The 17,898-nt window shown below is 35.7% G+C and overlaps 2 protein-coding genes and 1 pseudogene across 3 annotated transcripts; 1 reads left to right on the top strand and 2 right to left on the bottom strand.

Annotated features, from left to right (window-relative positions):
* Positions 1–274: 274 nt before the first annotated feature.
* On the top strand, positions 275–1,392 carry LOC114734663 (probable flavin-containing monooxygenase 1; annotated as a pseudogene).
* A 3,028-nt stretch (positions 1,393–4,420) lies between these two features.
* Positions 4,421–9,066, bottom strand: LOC114734666 (uncharacterized). The gene has a single exon (XM_028922308.1). The coding sequence runs from the start codon at positions 5,789–5,791 to the stop codon at positions 4,637–4,639; it is 1,155 nt and encodes a 384-aa protein (XP_028778141.1). The 5' UTR covers positions 5,792–9,066; the 3' UTR covers positions 4,421–4,636.
* Positions 9,067–12,692: 3,626 nt separating this feature from the next.
* Positions 12,693–17,034, bottom strand: LOC114734661 (uncharacterized). Of its 2 annotated transcripts, none has more exons than XM_028922302.1 (9): positions 16,517–17,034; positions 16,213–16,416; positions 16,074–16,131; positions 15,779–15,841; positions 14,945–15,020; positions 14,017–14,156; positions 13,688–13,777; positions 13,468–13,599; positions 12,693–13,072 (listed from the first exon to the last, which is right to left on the bottom strand). In XM_028922302.1, the coding sequence occupies exons 1-9, from the start codon at positions 16,879–16,881 to the stop codon at positions 12,938–12,940; spliced, it is 1,263 nt and encodes a 420-aa protein (XP_028778135.1). In that variant the 5' UTR covers positions 16,882–17,034; the 3' UTR covers positions 12,693–12,937. The 2 variants fall into 2 exon arrangements, with proteins under 2 accessions (XP_028778135.1, XP_028778136.1); XM_028922303.1 differs by having other exon boundaries at positions 14,017–14,132; positions 16,517–17,029.
* Between the last annotated feature and the right edge of the window lie 864 nt (positions 17,035–17,898).

Genomic DNA, 17,898 nt, shown 5'->3' on the forward strand with positions numbered 1-17,898 from the left:
GTTACACTGAGTCAGAAAGCTGAGGGGTCAAACTAAGGAAATGTCATCAAGATGCATGATTACGAAATCATGCATGTTTTCACGTCATCACCTGACTTGTTGACCTTTTGTCTACCTAATTTTTATTCTATAACAAAAATTAAAAAAAAAAAAAAAAGTCTGGACTCAGACTAATATCATGAGTATACTGTATATACTATAATGGGATAGCCGGTTTTCCCCCCCCCCCCCGGTTCCTTCTGCTTTTTAAAATAATTGGTTGGATTCGTTGAAGGATGCGAAGGGAAACCTTGCACGATGGTGATAAGGACTCTGCGCTGGACGGTTCATCTTACTGGATATGGGGATTGCCGTTTTTTCTGTTTTATTCCACAAGGTCTTCTCAGTTTCTGCACGAAAGGCCTAATCAAACCTTGTTCAGAGCCCTTCTCTGTCTTCTCTCATCTCCCATGGTACACTAATTCACTTTGAAATTAATCCTCTCTGTCCACTTCAATCATATATATCAAAGAACAGCCTAACATAGTATTTTGTTCTTCAAAATTGACAGAGAAAAGCCATTTCCAAGTTCATAGAATCATACTTGAGTTGGAAGCTTCCTTTGGAAAAATATGGGCTCAAACCAGACCACCCATTTGTGGAGGACTACGCTTCATGCCAAATGGCCATCTTGCCTGAGAACTTCTTCTCCGAAGCAGACAAAGGAAATATAAAGTTCAAAAGGGCTTCCAAATGGGGGTTCTGGAGCGGAGGACTTGAATTCGAAGATAACACCAGATTGGAGGCCGACGTGGTGGTTCTTGCCACTGGTTATGATGGCAAGAAGAAGCTCCAATCTCTACTTCCAGACCCATTTCGAAGCTTAATTGTGGACTCTTCAGGGATCATGCCTTTGTACAGGTAAGTAACTCAGATGAAAAAGATCAAACAGTCATCAAGTTTTTGAATTTGTCATATGGGTTTGCTAATTTGACTGTGTTGAACAGAGGAACGATCCACCCGTTAATTCCAAACATGGCATTTGTGGGGTATGTTGAAAGTGTGTCAAATCTCCAGACGGCAGAGTTAAGATGCAAGTGGCTGGCTAGACTAGCAGATGAGCAATTTAAGCTTCCAAGTGTGAAGAAAATGATTGAACAGACGTCTGAAGAAATAGAAGTCATGAAAAGAACCACTCGTTTCTATAAGAGACACTGCATTTCAACTTTCAGCATCAACCACAGTGACGAGATTTGCCAAGAGATGGGATGGAGCCATTGGAGGAAGACCAACTGGTTTTCTGAAGCTTTCAGTCCCTATACCAGCCAAGACTATCAGTGAATATAACACAAGACAAGTTGATAATCTTGTTATATTTAACCACAAGAATAAACACAAGCTATAGGTATAGAACTTCCCCTTCTTCGTTACTCATTGTTTTTCAGCCAAAGAAATAAATGTACGTACTTCGTGCGTCTGTAATAAAATTGAGTTCTCCAGCTACTTTCACTTAATGTATACTCCTTCCTGTAGTAGTTATTATAAGCTTAAATAACTAATTCATGGATAATAAATAATTAGTTAAAAGCAATAAAATAGGTTAGAAATATTTTTTATTTTTAAATATGCCCTTATAATAAATTAGAAAAAAGATGAAAAAAAATATGTAGGGAAATGTATAAGAAAAGTCATGACAAAGGATAGAAAATAAATAATTAAGGGCAAAATTAGAAAAAATACATTAAATGTTAAAACAAATACTCTTCTGGTCCTATTTTTAAGGCAAAAAGAGAAATATTTTTTGATTCTATTTATAGGGTATTAAGAGGAAACTTTTTACATGAATATACAATTTTACCCTTCATTTATTATTATGTGACTTTGTTTACATGAGGTATAATGTATATTAAATAAGGATAAGGCTGAAAAGTTATGAAATTTAAATAAGATTTAATAAGGTTTAAGATTTTTCTTAGTATGTATAAACTATGTTGGAAGTGACTTATAAAAGAACTATGAGAGTACTAAATTGAAACTTGTAAAATGAATCACACTATTTTTTTTCAAATTTAAAATTTATAAATAGGATCACAAGCAGTAATTTATTGCAATTTTGTCATCAATGTTGTGTCTCTCGATGCTTTGATTACTTATCTCGCTTCTTAATTTCATTATTTCAACCTAGGCGGCTCATGAAAACGAATGCTGGGAAGCGTAATGTGAATGCTGAAAGTCTTAACATTGATGACTTTCAGTCAAGATTGAAGATGAAAAAACTACTCCCCGGTCCTATTATAAGACCCAAATTTGACTTTTTATTTGGTCCTAATTATAAGACCCTAATCCTTTTGTCTCTTATATTTATGCATTTTTTTTCAAGATAATCCTTCTAATAATGATAGTTTTTATAAATTCAGTGTTGTCACTACTAAATAAAATATTAATTACCAAACTTGATTTGAAATTTAGTAATTTTCAGGTTTTTTTTATCATTTTTTTCTTTTAAGATAGTATTTCTAAAATCTTGATGATAATTTCTTAATTGTTTTTTTAATAAATCCCATAGAATTTCAATAAACTTTTAAAAATAAATTGCAGCTATACGAAAATTGGAATATTAAATGTACATTTTATCCCGGCATTTTCTGTGTTATATTTTCCTTCCTTTTTTCCCCTTCTCACCGTCCTCTTTTTTCTTTCTTTTAATTTGATCAAGGTTTTTTTTTTTAGACTTAAAGCGCAAAATTTTTTTACTTTTCCTAACAAATACGTTTCTTGATATTCAAAAGTTACGTTCTTTCCTCTGTAGGGAGTAAGCCACTCACTGTGAACCAACAGTTTGTTGTTTCCACCGTCTTCTTTTGTCTCTGGTTGTGATGATTTAATGGCGTGGTCCTGACGGGCGTAATAAAGTAAGGTCTGTAATGAGATGACCGATCAGAACTGCGACGTCCATACTTATCTTTTTTTTTTTTTGGTTTCCCCTTTTCATTTATCTCTTCTTCTTTTTTTCTTTTTTTTTCATTTTGCAAATACTTTTAGAATAAAAAGTGGGAAAGAAAAGAGAGAGATCGCAATGAAAAAACAATATTCGTCTCATTTATTAGTGGCCTGCCGTTTTAGATATATTGCGAGCCTTATTTTATTAAAAGAAGAAGAAGAAGAAGAAAATGGAATTACAGCATCAAATCCCGCGGTCACTCAAACGGGTGGAAAAAGCAAAAAGATACCAAAGTTTTGATTTAACCAAAAATAATCAAATCCTTGTCACGCTAACCACTCCTCATCCATACCTTCAATGTCTCCAATGTCCATGCTGTTTTTTAGAGTCACGAAAATACGAAAAACAGGAAATGTGAAAACGACATATAAAAGGATTAGTGTGGATTAAACAAATGTAAGTAAAACCAAAAATGCATGCATTAAATCGTCCAGAAATTCTTGTATATTCCAATAAGTAACACGTCATTTGTGCGCTAAACCAAACCAAAAAAAAAAACTCTTAATCAGACATAGTGGGATTCATATCTTTCACATTTATCATAAGATTTATCTTTTTTTTTCCTTTTAATTTTATCCTGTACATTGCAATATGTTTTCTACATCCTTTTTATCAACCCTAGTATAACTTAAATAAAAGTATGCATGCGTTGTAAAATACTAAAAAAATGTAAAGCATAATTTTCAATTCTTAAAATCCAAGAACTCCATGTTAGGAATATATTTATTGGCTAGAACACAAATGATGGGGTGCTCTTAGAGTATTCAAGAATTTCTCCAAAATGGACTAATTCACGAAGTTCCAAAGAAAAGAAAATTCAGAAAGTAGAGATATTCTGGGTTTGTCAAGATGATGCAGCTTTAACAAGAAAAGCCCATAAGTTCTCTGACACAGAAACACTGTACGCTCCATCATCAAAATTTTTGGATGGAAACACGCACATTTTGAAGGACAAGTTTTTCAAAATGTGTTTGTTTCCATTCCAGAAACATTAGTATTTAATCAAACTGGTAAATAGCATTATTATTTTTCAATTAGCCATAGGAGCCGACAAAAATCCGAGTTAATCCGAAGGCTTTCAACTCCTGATAACAAAATGCACTTTAAAAAAAAATGCTAGATGCAATAGCATTCATAGATCACTTATCAAGTATTTTACCGCACACAAACTACTTTTTTCCAAACAGCTTTTCAAAGTGTTTGAACATAAACAGAGACCCCCAACAATCCCAAACATGCTCCATGATATTGATACCTGATAACAACTTAAGAACATTGGTCAATAACCCAGTGGAATATCCTAAAGGAGACGCATGCGTAGGATTTTCGTTTTGAAAGGCGACGATGATGAAGGACAGTAGGCCTGTTTAGCTTGGTTTCCTTTTACTGTTATCTGTTATCATTTAAAAAAAAAAAAAGCCGACGGGTAGACACCAAATATCCCAGGGAAAAAACAAAACTCACAGCAAATTATTAGCCAGGCAAATAAATATCATACGGAAAAAGATGAGTTGAGACCCAGTACAATGTCTCTTGCTTTGTTACAAAAAGACTCGAACAAACTACAAACTTCTTCCTTTTCCATAGCAACCAAAAGAACAAAGAAAGACTTCCTAATGAAATTTATTTATAAAATTCTAAAATTTGTGGTCAAACTTACCAAGGTAGGGTGGGATCTTGGAAGTAATCCTGTGAGCACTGCTCTAAGCAGCTTTCGTTTGAATTCAACCATGCTGGAAAGTCCATGACTTCCTCAAAAATATGGTATGCATCATCTTCAGGCTTATCATCAGTTGCTCCATGTTCCATGCTCTTCAAAAACTTAAACCACCATGCTGATGTGACCAAATTCATAGTGTCATTCCATTCCATTTGATATTGCTCTCCTACGGATCTGATCTCTGCCATCCCCTCATCGTCCAAGGCTGTATGCAGGCCCCCAGTAGCCTGGACAACAGCACTGGAATCAATTGTATGGACCGCTGCAGCAGTCTCCTCTCCCAGTGATATTGCGGCTAGAGGAGTTTCCTGATCAGTTGCAATAGATGGTGATGGAGAAGATGATGATGGAGACGAATACGAGTGTGATGATGTGTTGGCGTTGTCAAGGTAAAGGGTAGCATTTAAATTGGTGAAATCATGAACATTGAGATTCAAGCCCAGAGTCTGATTTGGAAGCATGATATTGGGGGTTTCGGGCACAAGGGATGGAGCAGTTGGAGAAGCGCCGGGGCAGGTATAAGAATTTTGCAATGACTGAAGAGGATGAGACAACGATGAATAAGAAAAAGCATCCATGTAATTTGAGAAATTAGTTGTGCATGATGGGTATGATCCAGGATTTCTCCTAGACTTGACTCTTCCATCTTGCTCAAAACTTGAGTGCTGCAGAGGCTGGAGGGATACCGACGGCTGTTGCTGAGTTTCTTGCTGCTGCTGCAGCTGCTGTTCACTAGCTTGTTTCATAGCAGCTCTGTGAAATTTCAGGGCAGTGACAATCTCCCTCCTGGCCTCTGCCATATTCAGAAGCCTTTCCTGGTAAGGCCTACTTGTGTGCAGCCTCCTCCTGACTTGTTTTTTATGCTGCTGTCGGGGTTGCGTGGGTTGCTTTGGCTGATGGCCATCAAAAACTCTCTCTTGTTTGGTTAACTTTCGAGCTTGGGAAGAATCAACAGCAACAGCACAATCTGGGTTTCTAGGGTTCATGGAGTCTTTTGTTCTTGAGGTGGTTAGCTGCTTCACTAGGTTACGGATATAAGCACCAGAGAGATGAGGCTCTTCCTCAAGGTTACAGAGTTTATCTAATTCCATTCCCTGTGTTTCTTTCCTTAAAAATGATGGATTCCTCAATACTATAATATGGTCTCTTCTATAAGCTTTGGTGTAAATAGAATTGAGAGGAGAGACCAAGGGCTGGTGGAATCATGGGTTATCTCCTGTAATTCTGAGAGACAAAGTACACAAAACAGAGGCAGAGGCAGATACTGATACAGAGAAGTCCTGGTCTTCTTGGATGGCCTCATGGATGTTATAAATAGTTGGGGACAACCTAGGGCTTTCAAAATATTTGTTTTTTTCCTTGTTTTGGCAAACTACTTTTGTTACCGTTTTTATTACCCGCTTTAAATGGATACTTCTAAGTGATGGCCTTATATGGCGTCTCCTTCTTCGACAAGAAGCAATATTATTTTCAGCATAACAAATTGTAATTTTGAACCACTCAATGGAAAGGGAATATGTACGTACATATGAACTATCAAAGAAAAAATCACATATCACACTAACATAATCAGTAAGAAATCAAGCATTATTGACAGAGTGGCAGGAACATCAGAGGACTAATCAACAACTGAGCAAATATATGGGAATGTAAAAGTAAGGGAATCAGTCTATAGTTTCAAACAGAGTATAATAGCCAGTAATTAGGGATAGAATTATGGACAGAATAGGCCATGGTAATAAGGAATAACCGTTAGTCACACAACAGCGGCCAAAAAGATCACTGCGCCCACATTAAGGGACATTATGATGAGGGGAAAAAATTATCCTTTCCAGTTTTTGATATATCTAAGAAGCTGGGAGGTGCAGGGATAAAAATTTTCATTCAGTGATTTCTTAATATGTTTTATCCATTTCCTTCATTCTATTATTATATAATCAAATGTCTTCGACGTACGTATACAATAGCATCATGTCTACAGGAGATAAATGTATTCAGGGAAGAAAAGCAAAAACCACAAAGAGAACTTGCACAGAACAAGTTGAATTTATGACTTGCTGATTCATTAACTAAAATTATGAATTTTCCAGTCTGTGGTTCTGTGCTCTGAAAAATTAACACTCACATAATCAATTCAAAACCACCATAACGCCCCAAAAAAAATTGTTCTCAGTCTCCTCACTGAATAAATGAAGATGGGATTGAAAACGCAGCCTATAATTGTTATAATACAAAGATATAACAGGAGAGACGATAAGGAAAAACAGAGGGTATTTATGACATTGAACAATTATTGGCATTTCAATTCAGTGGTACCTTGCCGGCAAGTACTATGGGACCAAAGCTACCTAGACGTCAGCAAGAGCCTATAGAGAATGACAGAAGAATCTCCATGACTGTTAAACCTTGTCTTTTTCACTATGTATGCTAGCAAAACACCATTTTCCCCGTTTTAGCAAGTTGAATAGCATTAGGATCGGTTCAGCAAACAGAGAACTTAGACCTTTTGAAATACAAGACAGAAACACTCCATACCCTCCTTGCCCTGCCTCTCCCCTGTCCCTCTAAACCATGTGCTAGCTCATGCTTTCCCTTGTATGATTTTTAAGTTCAATTATTTACATTGCAAAGACAGGGACATGGATTTTTAGACTTTTAACCATAATCTTCAGCCAGCAATCTACATAATGAAAAAGACATAGGAAAGAGCTGCGATTAATACTATACGTATTATGGGAAAGAAAGGGAGAATATACATATATAGAAACACAGTCGCATTTAGTATTAACAATCATAACAAGAAAAACTTCTACTAAACATAGTTATCAGGCATAAATTGTCTCAAGGAAACATACTCATCACCAAAACATGCGAAGAGAGATGAAGCATCCAAAATACAACGTAAAGTTATTTTTCCCTGAGCTAAGACTAGAATTAAAGGTGAAAAACATTAGAATTTCTCCCTCCCTACTTTAAAGTTTAAGTACATGACTGCAGGAGGAAAACACATCTGCACGCACGCACGCACGCAGAGAGAGAAGGATATTACGATTAGCCGTAGATTAACAGAAGAATTAGTTAAGAGATTGGAGCATCTAAACCCAAAAATTTAAATAGCATACCAATTATTTAAATTTAAATGTTTTAATTTCAGTACCACTGATGCAAACTCAAACCACATCACCACCACCCCTTTCAGATTAATGATTTATGACCTCAGTTTTTTTCCCCCCAGAAAGTGCTATTGGTCCAGTCACCTGAAAGACGACTTCAAAATGTTACTGTTCTCTTAATGTAGCCTCTGAACTCCACTACATTGCGAAGCCATGACATTATGGCTTATAAGCATGACTACGAGACAATGCAAGTTCCATACATCCTACACGATCTTTGTATATAATATAACTTGCTGATCAAAAGATTTGTTCTTTTACTAAGTTAGTGTGTAATAAGATCCAAAATTTGTTTATTGTAATAACTATGTGCGTCATAGGATCCAAAAATTCACATCTAGAATATGACTTGCAGTCAGGCATTAAGTCTCGGCATATCAAAAATAGTTTATTTGGTTCATCAATAAGCTTAGAGAATAAATCATTGGTGAACCAAAAAAACCTATCTTTGAGGTGATGAGGCCTAAAACTAAAATTATATCAAAGAATAGCCAATAAGATTAGCTAAACTTTCATTGTTCATTTCTTTATCTTCCCCTGCAAGATGTGCATATTGGTATCCTCCAAAGTTTACCGTGGAAAGTCTTCAGCCAAAGATGTGATTATGGCAACAATCCTTTTTGACAAGATAAAGTTCAAAAGAAGAATACTAAAGCCGCGGCAGAATAATTTTTTTTTTTTTTTTAAACAGAGTTAGAGAGATAAGAAGGAAAAGGAAGTGGAGAGAGGAAGAGAAACAGGCCTCTTGTGGTTGAGTAAGCAGTGGATAACATCAAAGATGGATGGATATCATGGGCTTTCTCCTTGTCTCTGTGGTGTGAGAAAAAACCAAAGCAAAGCAGCCAAGTTGAGCCAATGGGAGAAGCAGCAGGTGCAGTTGCCCCTTTCAGATAAAATTTTAATTAAAGGAAGAAAAGAAGCCGCTTTTGGCGAATCGCAGACGCCCACATTCATCCACTTGCGTTTTGATTGCTTCTCTTCTCTGTTTCGGTCGAAGCCAAACCATGAATCCATTCCCTCTTCATGCACCCAAAGATAACCCTAATCATCCCTCCCACCATTTACGTGCGCCCGATTTCTTCGTCTCTGTCGCTCGCTATCCGCCTCATTGCCAAGTATCAGTGCAGTGGCAGTGATTATTGAATAACCTCATTAATTAGCATTCATATATGACGCCCCTCATATGCTGCGAAGTGAACCCCACTCTCATGGAGCAATAACCACCCTGCATCTTGTGTCCCTTTCGTGGGGTAACAGTGCGGAAATATTATATATGTATATATATTTTGCCAGAGCGGAAATTATAATTATGCTGAGTTCTTTAAAATGTTCAGTTTTTCCTCCTTGCCGCCATTTTTTGACCTCAACTGTAAATTGGGTCGTGAACATTTCCGGTCATTTCCTACCAAAAGCCACTGCTTTTGGATGGGCCATTTGCGGGTATGCGCTGTATAGTAAACCATGACTTTTTTTTTTTAACTTCGGAACTGTTGATTAAAGATCAAAATATGATTTTAAAATAATTTTATAATATACGAGATAATGTAAAAAAAGTTTTGTTTCGACTTACATTTAACTATTTTCAAACACCCTCTTAATATACTCATATTATTATGTTCATCATATGTATGTATAATTATAATGCTAGCCTGTACATTACATAAGTATATCTTAAATTGTTAAATTCAGATGCTTGATATAAGATATAGTTTATGATTTATTTTAAACTACAAACTAAATATTAATGTAAATGGTGATATAAGGAGATAAAACATAAAGCCTCGGGCAATGCTCTTTTAGACATGGTTCAAATCTCATAATATTATACTCCTTAAATTCTAAACGTAAGACTTATTTTAAATCTTATATTTAGGATTAGAAAAGAAAACCATATCATCCGAACCTTACTTCTTTGCTTTTTATGATAACACGTTCCTTTATGTGCCCTCTTTTCCATCTTTGATTTGTTACTTAAAATGCAATCATATTGTGGCAATAAATTTGATAAAACTTTAATCTTTTATGTGAGACTTTATTAGTCATTCTAATAAAATTTAAAAATTAGTTAAATGTATTAAATATAAAAAAATTAACAACTTCTTGAAACAATTTTTTGATTGGTATAATTAATTTAAAATTTAGAGATTAAAACTAAAATAATATTAAATTTTATGATTAAAGATATTATTAACCCAAAACTTTTTTTTTATTGGTATAATTAATTGGAGGATGAAGACGAAAAGAATAAATAAAATGGAACATAGAGATTCATATATTTTTAAAAATATATTATGAGTCATTCATTAAATTTTATAAAAAAATGTTGGTTTAATACTACTTTATTTCTCAAACAAGTTATAATTTTAGGATAAAATTATTTAGACTAACTAAAATGAAGTCAAATCTTAAGAATTAAAATTATTAATTTAAAATTTTAGAGATTAAAACTAAAATGATATTAAATTTTATGATTAAAGATATTATTAACCCAAAACTTTTTATGCTGAAAATATATTTAAATAATTAAAATTAATCAAACAAAGGGAAGAGAAGGCGTATTCCCTGGATCCACCGCCTGCAAGGGCGGGCCGGACATGATGTGACCCCTTATAATCGGACGGCCAATCTTCTTCCAGCCGAAACTGCCGGACCTGACCCTGCCACGTGGCTCCAGTTTGAACACTCCAATGACATCGCGGTGTCCACGTGGGACGCTGCCCTGTGACGATATGCAAGCGGCTTGGTCACCCGCCCTCTCACCGCGATGGATTGATGAACCGTGACCGCAAAAACCAATATTTGTTTATTATAACAAATAATTCAATTAATTTTTTTAAATATAAAATTAAGTCAAATTACTTATATTTATTATGTTTGATAAATAAATTTATAAGTGCGCAAACACATTTTAACAAATATTTATACGAAAATTTATAAATCTTAATTTATATTATAAAAGCTGATGATACAAAAATCTATAAATTTTTGTAAATAAATTTATAGGTGTAACATAATACTACACACTGCCCTTGATATAGAAGTTAAATAAATAATTTAAAAAAATTATAAAAAACAATTAACTTGGTTAAGTGTAATAAATATGCGTTAACTTTTTTAAACTAACATCTTGAATTATGTAAACTGAAACAATTTTTTATAGGAACCTTCCAATTAATATGATTTAGAAAAAAAACATTATAAATTTTAGAAATAAAATGGTTCATATATTTAAAATGAAATTTAATTTTTTTTAATAGATTTTATATTAAGTATTGAAGCTAGTAGGTGTAATTATAGAGCTCAACGCTGAACCAAATTAACCCGTTTAAACACGATCACGAACTCGCCAAAGCGCATACGACTCCCATTGATATTGTGGTCTCCACTTGAGAGCTGGACTAAATTGTGCATTCATGAGAAATGAGCTTAGATTTCAGGAAATTAGAAACTTAAGTGCCCTTTTAACGTGAAAATGCAAAAAGGAAAAAAAAGAGAATAAAAACATGAAAATACTGACCATATTCTTCTTCTTCTTCTTCCTCTTTTCGTCTGTTACACTTGATTGATTTAGATGCATGTGGGGAAGGTGGGTGAGATCAAAATTTAATGAAAGGGAAGGTGGGGTGAGACACACTTAGCCTCCCTACAAAATGTAAGGTCGCTGTCGTGTTATAAAAATGGGAGATGGGGCCAAGTGGGACCATCTTTCATGTTTTAATCTGCCACCAACACCACCAAACTTTCTCTGCTTCTGCTGCGCAGTAATTCCAGACAACGACCCCTTCAAGCTGCTCACCCAAATTTCTCAAGATTGACGTGCGAAGAAGAGAGCGGAAAGTCTCTAGAATCTCATCCAACCATACCCTCCCCCTTTCTCTAACCATGGCGTTGAAGGCCAACTTGCCACCAATCAAACCCAATCCGTCATGTGAAATTTCAGGACACCCTTTCACTTTTCCATTATCTCCATTCTATGTTACGGTTCCTTGAATCTCCTTGAGCGATACTATTCCCGTCACAGATACTCTAGCAGCGACAAATTACGCTATTAGTCTCAATTTACATTTTGGTCTAACTCAATTAAATAACAATATTAAGAGGTGTTTGGGTTAGTTTCCTATAACTAATTTTACAGCGTACAAGATAAATATGTGATAAAAGATTTGACTCGACTTACATAAAAACACTTCCAAAACTTCCTATAAATATTTATCTGCCAATAGGCTTAATGGTATGAAAGTTATCTTACGAGTAAAACATCGTGAGTTTGATGTCATTTATAACCTTAAACTAGCACCAAATATCTCGTGCGTTGCACATGGAGCAAAAATTAAAAATACTACTTCCAATCTTGATTAAAAAAACTCTTGTAAAGGGTACGGGCAAATTAGCCTGTCGAAAATAGTGACCCTAAAAGAGAAATCGCTTGCCAATCCTAAGGGTATCCAAGGAAGATGTCTTCAAGTTTGACTTTCCTATTACATTTACGTTTATATTAATGCCTTGAGGCTTCACCAGGTTTACATTTAAGTTGTCTGTTTCAGCAAAGGAAGGTTGTCTTTTCTCACAAACCTGCATCATCCTTGCCCACTTCCTTCATTGCTACGCCTACCAACCCTCTTACTCTTCAACGTCATCCATGTTGTGTTCTGCGTTGAAATTGTTAATTAAAAATACCACAAAAATCGTACAACGTAATCACGGGCAAGTAGCATTACACTCCATAAATTCAACTTGGCATGCAAATACTAATGGACACGATGCATGAACAATTTCAAACAAAATCATCCAAAGCCGCCTCATCCCTTGACTTTTCCCCTCTTTCTAATCAAATTTAGTACGCTCACTTGTAATTTTATTTTCAAAATTAGAGACTACATATAATCTGGGCATGGACTTGTATCAACCCAGTGCATAGGATTATATATATGATTATGACTGCAAATTTGACACCCGTTTTAATCTTACAATTTGCATACACAACACGGAAACCTCTTATATCTGGCTAATAGTTTACTGCGAATGCCATCCCGTTGCTGAAGCATTCGTGTCTTCCCTGTCCCTTCAACTCTCGAAACGCCTGAACCAGTCACTTATAGTTCTGGCAAGGATTTTAGTTTCATTCAAAGAAAGAGACTTGAGGCCTTGAGCAATAGCATCTGCTGGAGTATACAAGTCACCCACTTGCCATTTTGGATCCTGATCACCCATTGCAACCAGAGCCAGTCACGGAACAATGAAACCAGAAGACAGGATTACATGAATTCTAAGAAATCCATCGTCAAGCCTTACAACAGAAGTTTGAGAAGAAACTTTTGTTGTCTAAATAAAAGAAAAGAAACTCCTAAAAGTCGTGCTTTATTCTTCTATAAAAATAAAAAGTCAATCGATAAAACTTTTTTCTTCCCTTTTTATTCTACTTTTTTGAGACAACTTATTCTTAACGCTTCATTTACAAAAATCTAGGGATGCTTCAACGTGAAGAAAGTCTCTGTTATGAAAACCCAAAAGGATGCATATACCACCGAAAAGGAAGAGGATCACCGCAATGGAACAATATTTTGTACTGAGATGAGGGCATAACGGACTTTTACCTGTATGCAGGGTGTGATGTGATTACCACTTAATTGTACTTTTTCTAGTGTACCACCCAAAGAATCCACACGGGGCTTCAATGTTTCTTCAAGTATATCTGTCTCATCAATTGTGTCAGAACTGAATTTCACCTGGAGAGGTTAATATATACACATCAAATATCTCATGAATGACATTTAACCATTAAAGATGTCCTAAAACACAAGGCAGCATACAAACCAGTAGTGTGTGTTCAACATTGTATGAGCACTTGAAGCAATCACGGTTTTCAGATGGAGTTGGCTTAAACTCTGATACCCCTTGAGTTACCTGACAGATATATATGGTCATGCTCAAGTTGAAACTCCAAATATGTTTATAAGTCAACGTCAAATTGGTTTTCATCATTTATTTATCAAGTAGGAATCATAAGCATCCACAAGAAACATAACTATCTAGAATAAACTCATCAAGGCTACAAGGGTGTGGACAGTACATAAAAACGTGTAGGCATTGTAATCAATAGCACAACAGTAACATAATCTCATAGATCTGCAATTAACACACACCTCATTCATTACTGAGGGCAACTGATCAACAAATTTAGTCAAAGAAGTTAGAGCCTCCCGCTCTGTTTCCTGTACAATTGATCCAACAGCATTTATCATTGTCTTCCATGCATCTCCTGCACAGATGTCGAGGGTGACAACCACAATTAACAAACACACACAAGTCCAATACACATGCGTGTGTGCGTGCTTGTATGCACCAAATTATTACAAAAGATGGACAACGATTTTAGGTTTAACGTAGTGCTAATGACTTTTGTCCTAATCAACGAACTGGGAGATGGAATGACTTGGCCATGTTTAACTGGTCAGAGATTCCAAAGCAAGGAACCGGGGTGACCTTGAGAAACTTCTCCTGGCTTTGGCAATTGACACCCCATCTTAAGCAGTGCGTTGGAATGTCTGCCCAGCCACCAAAGTGAGGTAAGTCCATCCCCTCAGAGATCTACTCAACGAATAACTGTTCTCAAGAGCCTCAACAGGATGAAACCCTCCCACTCCCTAAATAAAAACTTAAGGCCGCTAAGTCCAGAACCAATGGCAACCTAAGGTATATTACCATGGACTCAAGACCTTCTACGTCCTTTTGAGAGTTTGTCAGTTTGTCGAAGGCTTCAAGTTTAAGCTTTTGTATTACTAGCTTCCATGCCACTTCGACCTTTTTCAATGCGGGGCCAAACATGATTCCAATATTGTAAATGCATTTCTAGTCATTTTTCATCTCTCATCACCTTTAGTGACTAGTAAAAGAACAAATTAAGGTACGCTATATACTTTTTGTCAAACCAGCCAGGGAGGGTCTTTCCTGGTGTTGAATCTTGGTACTCAAAGGAGTAAGATACAAGTTTTCAAGTTGAGAAATATAATGCTTACACAATTTCACTACACCTCTGCAATGCAAACCATCATAAGCAAGCTAAGGCGCTACCTGTTGCGTTTCTAGCCATTGCATACACAGGAGTTGCTTCCACCGCCGGCATCATCTGACTGACTACAGGACCCAACTGCAGAACAGTTCAAGCAAAAAACTTTGGAGCACAACTTAGACAAGCAACTCAACGTTAAAAAGCCCAATTTTATCAGAAATTTGATTATGAACATTAGAAGGCCTTTGCACCATGGCTTCTCTATCAAACGGCCATGCAAAGTGAGTGCCTCAAGCAATTTACTCCAGTATAGTATATCTTATGCTGTACAGAACAGGGTTTATATAGGGAAACTATCAACTCCGTTACCTTTATCGGCATCATTGACTGTCCTTGACCAACTAGATATTTCATCCAGATGGATTGTAAGTTCTTGGCATGTTTGAATTTACATGCCAATGCTCACATATGGCATTAGAAAGACTAAAATGGAATTGGATAGACAATAATTTCCGAAAGTCAATTTTAAACAGCCAATACTATAGTCCATTCAGGCGTTTTCCCAACATATCCATTTAAACTTTGTCAAATGCTTAAAATTATTTCCATCCCGACTCAATAGATTTGTGTAAAATCTCAAGGATAAAAGCAGAATCTCAAAGAAGCCAGTCCAAACCAACAAATATTTCTAGAGAAAATAGTCAGTTCAGAAGCCCAATGTGAATCAATGAACAGAAACTATTTATGTAATGATGTAGACAAAGTTTCTGTCGTGTAAACCAATCATCTAAAATTATCTGACACTCAATATAGCTAATTCATTACAACAGCAAGAATTCGTTAAAAAGGTAGCAGCAAGAACTCTGGTAAATTCAGCATTCAATTAGTAATAATACCTGCTCAAAGTAAGGAACTGCCTCTGTAGCTGGCCTGTTGTTGTATGAGATTATGGCATTGGCCTTCCACAAAAAATATATATATAACTTTTCGTCATACTCCTTGAATTGCTATTAACTTTATAAGTTACTTTGCAATAAATAATATTTTACAAATTGCGTCATCCTTCCACACAATAAAACACATCTAGCAGAATATGTATATGATATTATTTTCAGACTAAACATGGAAATCATTTTGTGCACAAAAGGAGATAAAATGTGCTCTTAGTGCTGCGGAAGAGAGGGGAAACACCTTGGGTATCTTCTCAGAAAAATAGCTTCCAATGAGTAGCTGAAGAAGCGCACCGTTGCTACAGATTCAAGACAAGAAATAAATTATTTTTTTGCCACAGATTCCAATAAGATTGTCGCTCAATGACTCACTCACTTACCTGTGGCCGACAGAGAAAAGCGGAAGGTCTCCGAGCTGGGCAGGTGACAAATTAGCTTCAGGCAAACCAGAAGTCAGGATAGTATACAAGCAAGCCTGGAATCTTTCATGTACTTGTTTGGCAGCTTGTGTATGGTCAAATGTCACATTATAAGGCACCAAAATAACAAGAAAACCTTCCCTTGCCAGATACTCGATTAAATAACTGCAATAATCAAATTAAAGGACCAAAACACCACGCCAATGTCAAAAACTCCAGCTAGTAATAGCAATGGATCTCCGGTATAATGGGCAAAACAATATACCCGTAGGTTACTTCAGGAACAGCGCCAATGAAAGCACCGCCCAAGAATTTGATAATAGCGCGAGGCTTGCCGCAATTAGGTGCGGGCGGAATCACCAAACAGGAATCCAGCTTTAGAATCTTGTTATTATTGAATCTGATATTGCTGTCTCTGCCTCTATACACACTCGAAACCATCTTTGTTGCCGATGCCACCATTTTAGGACTCGGTGCATGAGACGGGGTGAGGAAATCTAAGTATTTATCCGAAATCCCATGCGGGTATCTTAATCTACTAGAGCTCGATAGATTCTTGGCCTTCTTCGAACAGAATAGGCATCTGATATCTGAACCTGCGACACAGGAAGAGGAGATGGCAAGCTCCATGACTGTGTAACCACTGCCTAGTTAACTAGTTTGAACGTTGAAGACGCAGTCCAAAAAACATATCTTAAAGAATGAGTCTTTCTTAATATTTTGTTTTGAGATGGGATGGATGAGTGGTAATTAAGAATTTTCATGGTGGCCATAAAACGGATTACGAATTTCCATCAATGAGACAGGCACAAACATATGTTGAAGATTTTGCCACGATTTGGGGCCTCTGCTTCCGTTATTGCTTCCCGATAGCCCATTCCCCATTGAATCAGGAGTTCGCTATTTTCATCTTTCAGGGAAAAAAAATCTAAAAATTAAATTATTCACATATCATCATTTAACAAGGAAGTCATGGTGAAAAATTTTGGAACTTTTTCCAAATTACAGCGGAAGTTATCTTGTTGCTACGACACCACAATCTTCATCGGATTCTTCAAACTTCAATTGAGGAAGGCATGTTCTAGGATAGGAAGAGGATTTTGATGTAATGAGAAAATCAAGACATAATTGTAAAATCGTTAATAATTGCTATCAACAACGATCATGAGTTCATGACAGACAATAAGAGAAGAGGCATTATCATCACGTATGAATGATAACTTAGAACATGTCAACTAGTCTTGAGTGAATTTTATCACATCATTCATTGCAGTCATACAACCTCCACCCTTAATATAAAATATAATTAACTAATTTGAGAAGATTAAAAAATTAGTTAAATTAATTACTTATAATAAATATTCTTTCGGTCCTAAATATAAGACACACTTTGTAGTGTAATATTTAGGACCGGAAGAGTAGGTGTTATATTTACTATAATATCTTTATTAATCATATGTATTAGCTATAATTATCATTTGATGGAACCTTTAATATATACAACTATTACAATGACTACTTTGAAAAAAAATAGATAAATATGAAAAATAAAGTTAATTAAAATTTTATATGTAAGACCAAAGTTAAACAACTTTCAACCCATTTTTCATATCTCAATCACATACCTGTCACTTGTCGCGTTTGAAC

Source organism: Neltuma alba, unplaced genomic scaffold (genome assembly GCF_004799145.2).
Source record: "Neltuma alba isolate B1F8T4 unplaced genomic scaffold, ASM479914v2 tig00013121_pilon, whole genome shotgun sequence".
NCBI lineage: Eukaryota > Viridiplantae > Streptophyta > Magnoliopsida > Fabales > Fabaceae > Neltuma > Neltuma alba.